A 12,279-nucleotide genomic window follows, 5' to 3' on the forward strand; every position below is an offset into this window, starting at 1 on the left:
TAATATTTGCATTTCTTCTCCAGTGGGGGGGGAAAAAAAAAAAAAAAAATCTGACTATGATGTGACTTTCACTGCATATTTCCTTACATCTAAAGAATATGATTTGTGAGCAGGAATGTCTCAGTAGCACCACAGTTACTGATTTATGATAGCATGTTGGGATTCATTTTGCCTTTATCATAAAATTGTAGCTCCTGCGGTTTGGTTCAGTCCAAAAGGACATCTTGTGTGTAGCAGAAAATTGCTTCTTTAATAGTTTAAACCAAATAAAAAAACAAAATGTAAGAAAAATTGCTCGTGTGATCCAAGAAAGCCTTTCTACAACCGACCCGAGGCTCTGCTTATCATTTATATACAAAAAATATGTTTTTGTTTGCATTATTTGTCTGTTTTGACATTTGACAAGGGTTTCTAAAAGTAATAAAGCTATTACTTTTATTGATATTATTCACCTGCAGGATTATATTATATACATGATGGGTATGTTTGCTTTAAAGAACGTGAAGCATGTACATAATCCAAAGAAAACATGCTGGAAATTCAGGTATTTTGGGGGAAAACTTAATACAAATTTCACATTAAAGATAATTAGGTTAACAATTCACAATATCATATGTGTTTGATTTGAATAAATAAAATCAGAACACACAGTGACAACAACACGAAGAAGCTGGTTAATCATTAGTTACTTACCTGATCTTCTTGAGGTCTTTCCAGACAGGAAGGAGTCTGGTCAGCTGTTCTATTCCTGCATCAGCCATCCTCCAGCTGTCCAGCCTGACGGAGAACACATCCAGCACCGCTAATCACAAACCTGTGTTCATGTATGGTGTGTATGGTGGTCTGTACGGTGTGAAAAACTCACTCTATCCCCTGTATCTGTGTGAGTCCATCCATAGCAGCCAGGAGATCCAGCAAGCTGTTCGTTTGGGATTGTTCCATTGCTGTGGCGATCTTATTCAGCCTGGCACACATACATTCACACAAACACACACATAATTTACATAAAATCACATTTACCGGTAAACCAAGCAATTAGGGAATGATTGTACTGGTATTAGGGCTACAGCTATTAATTATTTTTATTCTGGTGATTAATCAAGTAATCCGCACTTGGCGTTACAACATGAAAAGCGGAAGTGTAACTGAAATAACTGTCCCGGTAGATATATATAGGCATATATAATATAGTACAGGGGTACTGTACATATAGAGTAGAGTAGAGTATGGTATGGTATAGTATAGTATAGTATAGTATAGTACATATATAGTATAGTACAGGGGTATTGTATATATATGTAGTATAGTACTGGGGTATTGTACATATAGAGTATAGTATAGTATAGTATAATGCATATGTAGTATAGTACAGGGATATTGCGCATATATAGTATAGTACATGGGTACTGTACTTATATAGTATAGTACAGGGGTATTCAACTAAAACTCAAAGCCATGGGAACCCCACACGTAATTAGTTGGTGATGCAGAAATCACATAAATACGTTTTTATGTTTACTCTGTTTAAGCTGCTACTACTGCAGCTGATAGAACACAAATAAGAAATTATTTGTTTATTAGTACTTACTGCAAAGAATATTCAATCAGTAACATTAGCTTCACTTTTATTTGGCCACAAATTAAAGTGATTTCCTTCATTATGAGACAGTGTCAGACCTACATGCATTTCAATACAATATCATGTTAGATATATGAAGTTTGATAGTTTTATTGTGCAGCTGTCTGTTAGAAATAATCAGCTGCATTGATCGGTAAAATAAATACATTAATGCACGTTCGACAGTTTTCTAAAAGCATTCCTGTCTTACATCATATGCAGTAGCAGCTTTTGACCATCATGAATTTTTATGTTCCTCATTGCTCTCCATTAAAACAACCTGTTTGTGATCGGTTCATTTCATGTGGAAAGCGAGTCAAATGATGGTTAAATGCTCCTATTGGAGTGGACGAGTTTGAGGCAGAAAGTCTGAGTTAGCAAAGAAAGTTGAAAACTACCTTCATACCTCTTAACTCTGACTGAGGTTTCAGTTTTTGTTGAGCCGACTCACACAAAGAAAGCCTGACGAAAATGAAGCCTCGATTCAGAGAATTTTAGTAATTGAATTACTCGAACAACTCGAGGAATCTTTTGAGCCCTAACTGGTACTGAACTAGGACTGGACATCCTGTAGGTGACTGTTTGGACAAAAAAGATTAGTAATGTTAAATAAATAGACATCCCATGTGATGAGGATTTATCCATGTTAATATGATACGTATTTCTATACTTCACAAACAGCACTGACATTTGGTGTCTGTTATGACATTGCGCCTTGTCAGTTAGTAACACTTATCAGCTTAGCACTATGAGAGAACAAGGAATGATAAAGGATGAATTTCTCCCACGGGGAGGGGGGCATCGAGAGATTAGACATCGTAAATAGACTGGAGAGCGTTGCAGGGTATGCGTGAGTAAAGCGTGTCAGTGTGACTGTAAAGTCAGTGACATCTGCCTGGAATAGTTTTACTGGCTTGGCTCCATGCTGTTATTAAATAAATAGACACCGTGTATAAATACACACTATGTTGTGAACAGCAAGCCACATTTTATTTTAATAACCTTTAAAGCCACTTGGAAAGGTCAGCTTTTGACCTATAAATACATTCAGAGAGAGTAATGTCCCCAGAGTGAAAGCTTTACAGGCTACTGTGATAACTATATATGTAATACTTGTCAACGAGGGTACTGACACCAAGCTGTAATCAAACTGCTTTAACACAGGAGACTGTTTCCTACCTGAGATTGCGTATTAAGGTGATACTCCTCAGTGCATGTGCCAGAAAGATGCTGCTCTGCTCATTCAGCTGCACACAGTCCAGGCTTGAGATGCACACAGTTATAAATTAAGACACGGGAGCAACAGGCATTTTTGTATTCATTTTCATCCATAGCTGGGTGCGTGCATGTCTTACCAAAGGTCTTCCAGATTGACACACTGTTCCAGAGTTTCCATGAGCTGCAGCCCTCCGGCCTCAAACCATACACAATGAGACAGACTGTAGCAGAAAAATTAAATGTCAACTCTATACAATCCTACAAGTTCACAATCCCTAGCATTATTTTTTTTTTTTTTTTTTTTTACAAAAACTGTTGCTCCTCACATATGAAACTACGTATAAAACAATTCACAAGTCAGCTACACTATAACATAAAACATGCTTACTGGAGTGATCGCAGACGAGGCAAAAATCTGGCCATATTCTCAGCTGCTGTGTTACTGATCATGTGACCGGATAGACTGGAAGAGAGGGGAAAAAAAGAGCAATTTATAAAGTGGCATCTAAACATCAACATGAGGGAAAAGAGAAACAGTCAAACTAGAGGGGAAACAATTGTGGGCATATAATAAAGGCAGAAAATCCTGTAATTATTATTCCGCCACGTAACGCGGTGGATTGACGGATCACTGCACTATCTGAGTGCTTTTCTTGTTCTATCTGTGTTGATTGTTGGACAAATCTGAGATGAAAACAGCTTATAAGTGTCTAAAATAAAGCTAGCCAGAGCTGCATCAGTCATGTTTTTGTTGTGAATGCTCTAAACCCTCAGGTTCCATGAGGTGCTATCCATAAAACGCTGTGCAATATCAGTTTTCAACACATACAACAATCTGTGTAATATTAGAGTTTGTCTACTATGGAAGAATCTGTGCTACAAAGATAAGATCTGTGCAGTATCAGTGTTTCTACTCATGGAATAATCTGTGTAATACCACTAATATGTGTGTTGTTATTTTTCACATTCATATCCACATATGAAGGAAGAATCAGTGCCTACTTTTATTTCAACGGATGTTCTTTTATGTTTGCAGTTCTGCATCTTATCTCACATCTTAAAGATCAATGCAATAAGTGTAGAAGTTTGGTGTGGAATCAGGCTTAAATAACGGAAAGGAAAAGGAATAAAGATGCTTTCAATGTGTTTATGTTACCCACTTTAAGTGCTGAATGGCTGTAGACTGCAGGAAAGCCTGTGAAAACTTCTCAGTTAGAGTCAAATCTACCTCTTTGGATGCAATACTGCAAAAGACAAAAGAACACATCAGCCATGCTAGAACTTTAAAACACATACTGGTCACGGTGCCGAATGTGAAAAAGCTCAAACCTGAGAGTAGTGAGATTTGGCAACGTTGGCAGAGAAGAACAGAGAAACGTGGCTCCAACTATACCCAGGATGTTGTAGGAAACACTGTGAATAACAGGTACAAAATAAGAAGTAATTGTGGCTTCATGTTTTTTTTTTTACAAATGTTTCCTCTGAATACTGCAGTGTTTATATTACGTTCATACATAAAATAAAAAATACTCACTCCAGCTCAGTCAGTAAAGGACATCTCTCGATGATTTTCTCCATCAACGACAGCTGGCTGCCATCAACTGCACAGTCTACCAGGCTGGAGGTGAGGAGAGAAGATGTTAGTATGCCATAAAGGTGCAAAATGTGGAAGTTTTGGTTTTCACAAGACCACAAAAATGTATAAATAAATCTGTATAAGTAGGATTGATGATTTTTGTAACAGCTGCCATTTATTTTATGTCCATACAGCAAACTCACATAAAGTTAGATTTATGTTCTTATTACAGTAATAAAGATGTACATCACCTGCAGGTATAATTTAAAAGTGAAAAAAGTACCCAATTTTCTTTACGGCCATTGATTGAGCTGGATCTGCAGCGTCATCACTTCAAAAACAAAACAAACAACACAAAATGATGCCAGGAACATTTAAAAGTTTAATATTGGAAAGAAGAAATTCAGCTATGAGCAGCACTATAAGAGACTACAGATGCTGCTTCCAGATTTTATGCTCCTTTTTACTACTATCTTTTTACACCTACAGTATCAATAACATGCTTATGGTTTTTGCAGCTTTTTATGAATTTATTCGACACTTAAGTTCAAATTCATTACCTGACTGAAGTCATTTCAGCAGACTTCATCAGAGAAAGGTGGAGCGTTGTTTGGTGAATACTGAAAAATAAACACGGCTGACAGCTTTAACAACACTAGATATCGGTATCTCGATTAGGGACATTTTACAGTGACTTTGAATATTTGCAGGGCGTGTAGAGTCCCCTGTGTTTGTCTGCCTGTATTTGCATATCTCACCTGATGGTTTGAATGTTGCTACTGAGGTCCAAACAGCGACACAACAAACACACAGCTGCCTCAGATCGAATCCAAGACTCCTCAATACTGATGAGAAAGGCAGAGTGAAAAGCACAAACACAATTCCGCAATTTAACACTAATTCACGTAGCTATGAGGACAGATACACAAAGGCGTGTTCAACCATGACTGATTTTTCAATGTTTTAGTGGGACAGAAGTTCAATATATCTGCTGTGTTCTTTCTCACCTGATGATGCATCCTCTCTCACTGCCGTCCAACAGCTTCACAAACTCTTCAATCCACTCTGACTGCAGCTGATTGTTCTTGAACCTTAGGACCAAACACGTAATTATGACGGATTTTCACATGGTTGTTGAATATTGGAGGCCAGCATGGAAAATATAAACACTGAACAAAATGCAGCACAGTAGAAGCGAAGTCTGATCAGTTTCTCAATGTCACCTAAAAACTAATTTAAAGAAAATCAAGAAATATTGCTGTTTTTGTCTTCATACTTAGACATTATTTCATTAATCCTTTGGGTACAGAAGACTTTCATTCTTTAAAAAAAAAAAAAAAAAGCTATTATTCAAAAGCAGTTCAACTATACACTGGAATTACAGGTTTTTCCAATGATGCCATATACAGCACCAATTTCCACACAATACACCTCTTCTCCTAAAGTCTCAAAGATGGAAATTACAGAAAGGCCTCCAGTAAGATTCTATAAATTTGCCTAAACTGATGGTGTACTTACTCCAGTTTGGCCACACAGGGATAGTTGGGTACAATATCGACTAATCTGACCAGATGGTCACGCTTCAAACTGCTTTCTCTGACACTGGCAGGAAAAAAATGGGACAAAAGACAGAAATAAGAAAACAACAGATTCCTCTAAAGTCGACACTGTGTTGAATGGAATGTGTCCCAAAAGTTTTAGTTTGCATGATCAGACTAAGAAGAAGAATACTATTCACTGTCAGTAAAGAAGAACAACAGCTCTGGCATGAAAATCCTAATGTGACAGTAACATATGGTACTGAACTTCACCACCTCCTGTCTGTTTCAATCCACATTGTTTGCTCACACGAAGGAAGGTACTTTCAGAGGAACTAAAATACAGAGACTTGATGTGTAGTAGTGAGTTAAACTGTAATTCTGACAAATGTAAAAGTTTCTGCACAGTCTGTACTTAGTAGCTGTCCTCAGCAGATATCTTTATTTGTGTTTGAATTTTTATCCCAAATACAAGCAATTCATCAAATGTTGTTCCTTTTTTATTTCTCCAAACATATCTGACACTTCTAGTCAAAAACAGACTTCATCTGTCAACATAACTTGTTTTCAAACTGGATCCAGCTTACCCTTATGTCAATTTGCATACATCAAATGTTGGCTTTTGTGATGAGGCAGCAGGTTTCCTGCTTATGAACAGTGTACACGGCTCCTGTGTCAACTCCTTTCACGTTGTCTTGTTTGCAAAGTTGGAAACTCTCATGCACTTCCTCTGCTGTTAAGTGTTACCAAAAGGTGTGAAGTGTCACACAGTTTATCAGCTTTTCAATTAGCATCAGTTAACTACTGAAGACCGATTGTTTTAATCAAGTGCTGATGTTTTATAACTTTAGAACGTGTTCAAACTTTTGCATGTTGCGAATTAAGGGTTTTACTTTATTTAAATTGTTTTTTAAGTTTCTGCACTGGCTGCACAGTGGTGTAGTGGTTAACACTTTCGCCTTGCAGCTAGAAGATCCCTGGTTCACGTCCCGGCTTTCCCAGGATCTTTCTGCCTGGAGTTTGCATGTTCTCCCTGTGCATGCGTGGGTTTCCTCTGGGTTCTCTGGCTTCCTCCCACAGTGCAAAAACATGCTGAGGTTAATTGGTGATTCTAAATTGCCTGCATGTGTGAATGTGAGTGTGAATGTCTGTATGTGTAGCCCTGTGATAGACTGGTGATCTGTCCATGATGTCCCCTGTCTTCACCCTAAGCCAGCTGGGATAGACTCCAGCCCCCCGCGGCCCTCATGAGGATTAAGCGGTGTATAAATAATGGATGGATGGAAGTTTATGCTTTAAAAATAACAGTGGGTTAACTACTTTGTCTGTTTGCTGCAGTTTTTCCACATTTAAAAATTTACAAAACATTTAATTTGCTGACAACTATATCATTAAGATTTAATCTGTGTAGATTTTTCTTAAACTAGAAAATCTATAAAGTTATTTTAAATCTTGGTAATAGTGATGAGTCACAGCTCACACTTGTGCTAAACACATCAAAGGTGTGCAATGTGGTAACAGTCTACAGATTGAGGAAATTAAACACTTGTGCGATTTGTGTCCTACCTAAGACTCTTTTCACAACCTCCACTTTGTCTGAACCAGATGAGACACCTCTCCTCTTCTCCCAAACTGCAAGCAGACATCAGAGAAAGAGACAGAGGGGGATGAATCCTTAATTAAGTTTTGCAATTTTCATGCAGTTGACAGTTCATTTAATTGCTTTGTTTCTTGGCCATTTGTTCACGTATTTCTATAATGCACAGACTCACCTGACTTCCACAGAAGAGACATCAGGACAGGTACACAGTGTGCTGGCTACATCCAACAGCCCCTGCTGGGTCAGTCGATTGTGACTGAGGCTGTGGATTAAGAAACATTAAAGAGCAGGAAAGCAGTAGTCCATATTTACCTCATTTACTATCACACAAGAACTGCTGTTTCAGGTTGATTTTAATACAGAATGAACAGTAGTTTTACTGTTCTGTTCTATATGGCAGCTACAAATGAAAATGCAAGCATTTACAGGCCAAATACTAATATTTCATCATCTTACTTGACATAGCTGCTGATTTTAAGTCTGGGCAGAAAGTCCACCAAACACTTCAATCCTTTGTCTTCCAGTTGGTTACTTGATAAACTGCAGGCAAAACAAAGACAAGCTAAGCATCCACACCAGCAGTTGAGAAGGAAAGCACTGGATTATCCACGGGTAGACGGCTGTCTGGTTATGTTTGTATGATTCTGTGTAGGAATGTGTTTGTGTGGCTCGTACTCCAGATGAGACAGTCGAGGTCCCTGCAGGATCTCAAGCAGTCTGTCCAAGTTGCCACCATTCAGACAAAAACCTGTTACCCTGTGTGCACAAACAGCCAGAGATCAGACAGGAAAACAGCTCGTTAGGTTAATTAGCTGCCAGTTGTGGTGGATTCATACCGTTACTCTTGTTTTTGCTGAAAATCTACCTCTCCGTTCTGTGCTGATTAAGAACAGCAGATCACACAACATGGAGAGGACCAGACTGTACTTCAAACTGACATTTCAAATCAGATAATAAATGATGCTTTTTATCTCTCTTCTTTTGAGAAACCTACTACTCATTTCATATTTTTTTTTTTTTTTTGGGTGACTTGTCTTGCGTGCTGCTGTAAAAGGCTCTTTACTTCCTGACAGTAAAATGGAAAAGTGGCAGCACTTACACTTCTGTCAAATGCTAAAATAAAAACACAAAAGAGGAAATGTTCTCACGTATTCAAAGTGCCGCTTTGCCCAAATGAAACTAACAGTTTGGTTTCATTTGTGATAGGCAGCACTTTCTGCTAATCATCACATAGATTGTATCTGATCATTTTCTCACTGTGCCACGTTGGCAGTCAGATTAAAATTTAAACTCTGGATGAAGCTAAATTTGCGGTACTGTGTGAACAATGAATGCACGGGCAGGTGATGAACTGAGCAGTCTCAGCAGTCTCAACACCAACAATGTTTTTTTTGTTATAATAGTAAACAGTACATTCTTTTTTTTGTCATGTAATGATCACAGACCTGCAGCTCACTTTCACTTCTGCTTTCACTGCTCCAAAACTGATGAAGGAATCACTCTGAGGCCTGAAAAAAACAATCAGTTACAGATATTTAAAAAATGTCAAAAAAGTTACAAGTATGCATTCAATCGTATTTTTTGTAACCACAACTTGAAAGAGTGACTGCACACAGAAAAATAAAGTGACAGTGAAAAGCCCTGTACCTGAGCTCCACTGATGTGACTCGCTGACTGTCATTCAAACAACTCACTAGTGTCAGTGCATCAGTTGTGGATGTGATGCTGTGGCTGACACTGAGGGAGAAGTGAGGACAGAGTTGATTAAAATTTTGGTAACTAAATAACAGCAGCTGTTAACAAAGATGTCAAAACAAACAAACATAGAAACTGTGCGATTTTTTCCCATAAACATGATAGTACGCTTTTGTGGTAAAGGAGGAGTTTAAACTGGGCAAACTTTACATTTTGCTTCATTCCAAGTTTAAAGGTGTTTGCTCTTCCTCTACAGCTGAGATCGTTCCACTCCTGTGAAGCTTTTATGAGGCAGCTGAAAACGACTTTATTCCAACAGGCTTTTGGTTGACCTGTAACTGCTTTATTTTATTTACTGTTTTTGATGGGCTGTATTTTAGCTGTTGCTCCCGTTTTAACAATTACCTTTATCATTATTGTTTTTATCCTTGTTTTATTATTGCTGTATATAAATAAATTTTACTTACTTACTTTAAATTAATTAGATACAGTGGTATTGTTAGAGTGGTGCTACTGGTTTCGATTTAAATGCTAATTATCCATCTGATAAAAAACAACCAAATTCAAAACAATTACTTGGTTTAATAATCAATGTAACTGACTTCAGTGGGAATATTATTACACCGCAAAGGAATGCAGCAGAGTTATGTGATGATTGGTGCTGGTTTGTCTGTCCGTCTGTCTGTCTGTCTCTGTCTGTTCGCAACATTTTTCAAAAACGGACTAACGGATTTGGATGAAATTTTCAGGGAAGGTCAGAAATGACACAAGGACCAAGTGACTAGATTTTGGCAGTGATGCGGCTTATAGTCTGGATTTACAGATTTGTTAAAAATTTCTGTATCGTTACGAGACGGGGGACGGCGTCACTGTAACTATGACAACAAGTGAACACTACGTCAGCTGCCTGTTGACGATCACATGACTGCAGTCCTACTACAAATTGACCACGGCAGGCTAATCGGGACTTATCCATCAGAAATGATACAAGGAACAGTTGATTAAATTGTGGGGGTGTTTCTGAGTCCCATCATTCCCGCCACCTGCTACATATTTAAGTCACGCAATTTGGTATCCATACATAACGTACACATACATAACACACGCCTGTGCTCAGCGGAAGGTCATTTTGTCTGTGGGTACATCTATATTAAATGGACACATTCTTTGGTGCCATGATTTCTGATCATCAATAACTAATAAACAAATGCTGCATTTCTGACAATGCCATATGGGGAATGAACAGCCTTGGTGGAGTACTGCGCCCTCTGAGTGCTTTTCTTGTTTTTTTATCATGTGATCTGCAGTTGTCCACACTGTTGTACAGATCTTTCATAAAAATACACACAAGTAAAAGCAGCTCATAATTTGCCACAACCTACTTCTTTTTCAAAACATGTTATTAATTCAAGCATGTGTACGTCTTACTTGAGTCTCTGCAGCGACATCATCTTTGGCAACACTTTCTGCAGATTCTTGATTGCCCTGTCTGTCAGTGAGCAGTGGGAGAACCTGACACAACATATTAGTACATTAATGTCTACCTGCTCAGTCACATTATTAAAATAACAATAATGAGAGGATACACAACAATTACACCTACTCTAACTCCAAATGGGAGCCACACTGGACCAATCTTGTGCACAGAGTGGTTACATTAGAGGGGAGGAGGCTGCTGTTCCTTATTCTAAAAAATACAAAAAAAAGGCACATACTTTTTAAAGTTAAGATTATGTTTGAAAAAAAATAAAGTTAGTCAGTCTGTTTATCAGCTTACTGTACCTGAACATCTTTAGCTGCTCTTTGTCATCACTAAAAAAGAGGTGGCACATACAATTAGCTTATTAGCAAAGCTAAATACAGGCAGTGATATTCAGATGCGTGGATGTTTTTTAACAGATGCAGCCTTTTTACCTTTTATTAGGGGAGAACTTTAGAATCACCTGGTCTTTGCCGCCATCACTGTAAAACCAACAACCGATTAACAATCTGCATATTTTAATGCTGATTCGTAATTATCAGTGCCATTGTGGGTCCCTAGTTACAAAAAAGTCATTTGGCCCTTTATTTAGACATTAACTAGCCATTAGACAACATTTGTCAACAGTTGGTGAAACAGGTGCTTTCTGTTGCGGCTCTAATAGAATCACTGAGTGGCTGAAACGTAAAAAAAAGAGTACCTGATGAGAATTTGTGTTAAGCTGTCATAGGAGGATAAAGCATCGGCCAGCATCACCACTCCCTCCATACCGATGCCATTGTTACTGGCACTGAAAAAACAAATGCCAAAACAATGAGCCAGGAGGAAGCCAGTGTTGTGTGTAAATAAGCCATTTATACTGAATAATGCCCCGGGGTAAATGTAGCGCCTGCCTGTGTGGGCACATGCTGTTTTGAACCTGTTTGGCAAGAAAATAGCAGTCCTGCTTTTGTCAACTTATTCTGTGTCTTTAACAACAACACAGTCCCCAATGAAACTCTTACAACTCAATAAGGAAGCACAAAAATCTCCTACTAGTAGGGAAATGTATATTTGATATACACTAAAAAAGCTTGGGGTCATGTAGAAATGTCCTTAGATTTGAAAGAAAAGCAGTTTTTTCAATGAAGGAACATTAATCAGAAATCCAGTCTAGACATTGTTATTGTGGTAAATGACTATTCTAGCTGGAAACAGCTGATTTTTAATGGAATATCTCCATAGTGGTACAGAGGAACATTTCCAGCAACCATCACTCCTGTGTTCTAATGCTACATTGTGTTAGCTAATGGTGTTGAAAGGCTAACTGATGATTAGAAAACTCTTGTGCAGTTATGTTAGCACATGAATAAAAGTGTGAGTTTCATGGAAAACATGAAATTGCCTGGGTGACCCCAAACTTTTAAACCGTAGTGTAACTCTTAAACTCTAAAATAAATTACTTGTGTGAGTCTTACTTGATTTCCTGGATGTTGCTAAGACAAGGCAGGACATCCAACAACTTCCTCAGACCTTTGTTGCCTAAACTGTTATTCGACAAACTGAATATATACA

The 12,279-nt window shown here is 38.0% G+C and overlaps 1 protein-coding gene across 2 annotated transcripts in view; it reads right to left on the reverse strand.

Moving 5' to 3' along the window:
- nlrc5 (NLR family, CARD domain containing 5) overlaps positions 1-12,279 on the reverse strand; it is a 63,185-nt gene that overhangs the window by 8,339 nt on the left and 42,567 nt on the right. For both annotated transcript variants that reach the window (XM_055008993.1, XM_035942360.2), the window contains 25 exons: positions 12,183-12,266; positions 11,426-11,515; positions 11,160-11,207; positions 11,028-11,057; positions 10,849-10,932; positions 10,674-10,757; positions 9,198-9,287; positions 8,996-9,058; positions 8,226-8,306; positions 8,007-8,090; positions 7,723-7,812; positions 7,517-7,582; positions 5,931-6,014; positions 5,420-5,503; positions 5,171-5,257; positions 4,973-5,032; positions 4,696-4,743; positions 4,371-4,454; positions 4,166-4,249; positions 3,997-4,080; positions 3,225-3,299; positions 2,974-3,057; positions 2,798-2,881; positions 866-964; positions 694-777 (listed from right to left, as the gene is read on the reverse strand). In XM_055008993.1, the coding sequence (XP_054864968.1) occupies positions 694-777; positions 866-964; positions 2,798-2,881; positions 2,974-3,057; positions 3,225-3,299; positions 3,997-4,080; positions 4,166-4,249; positions 4,371-4,454; positions 4,696-4,743; positions 4,973-5,032; positions 5,171-5,257; positions 5,420-5,503; positions 5,931-6,014; positions 7,517-7,582; positions 7,723-7,812; positions 8,007-8,090; positions 8,226-8,306; positions 8,996-9,058; positions 9,198-9,287; positions 10,674-10,757; positions 10,849-10,932; positions 11,028-11,057; positions 11,160-11,207; positions 11,426-11,515; positions 12,183-12,266 (1,935 nt within the window). The remainder of the gene's footprint in view (positions 1-693; positions 778-865; positions 965-2,797; positions 2,882-2,973; positions 3,058-3,224; positions 3,300-3,996; positions 4,081-4,165; positions 4,250-4,370; positions 4,455-4,695; positions 4,744-4,972; positions 5,033-5,170; positions 5,258-5,419; positions 5,504-5,930; positions 6,015-7,516; positions 7,583-7,722; positions 7,813-8,006; positions 8,091-8,225; positions 8,307-8,995; positions 9,059-9,197; positions 9,288-10,673; positions 10,758-10,848; positions 10,933-11,027; positions 11,058-11,159; positions 11,208-11,425; positions 11,516-12,182; positions 12,267-12,279) is intronic.

The sequence above is a fragment of the Amphiprion ocellaris genome, chromosome 3 (assembly GCF_022539595.1).
Source record: "Amphiprion ocellaris isolate individual 3 ecotype Okinawa chromosome 3, ASM2253959v1, whole genome shotgun sequence".
Classification (NCBI taxonomy): Eukaryota; Metazoa; Chordata; class Actinopteri; family Pomacentridae; genus Amphiprion; species Amphiprion ocellaris.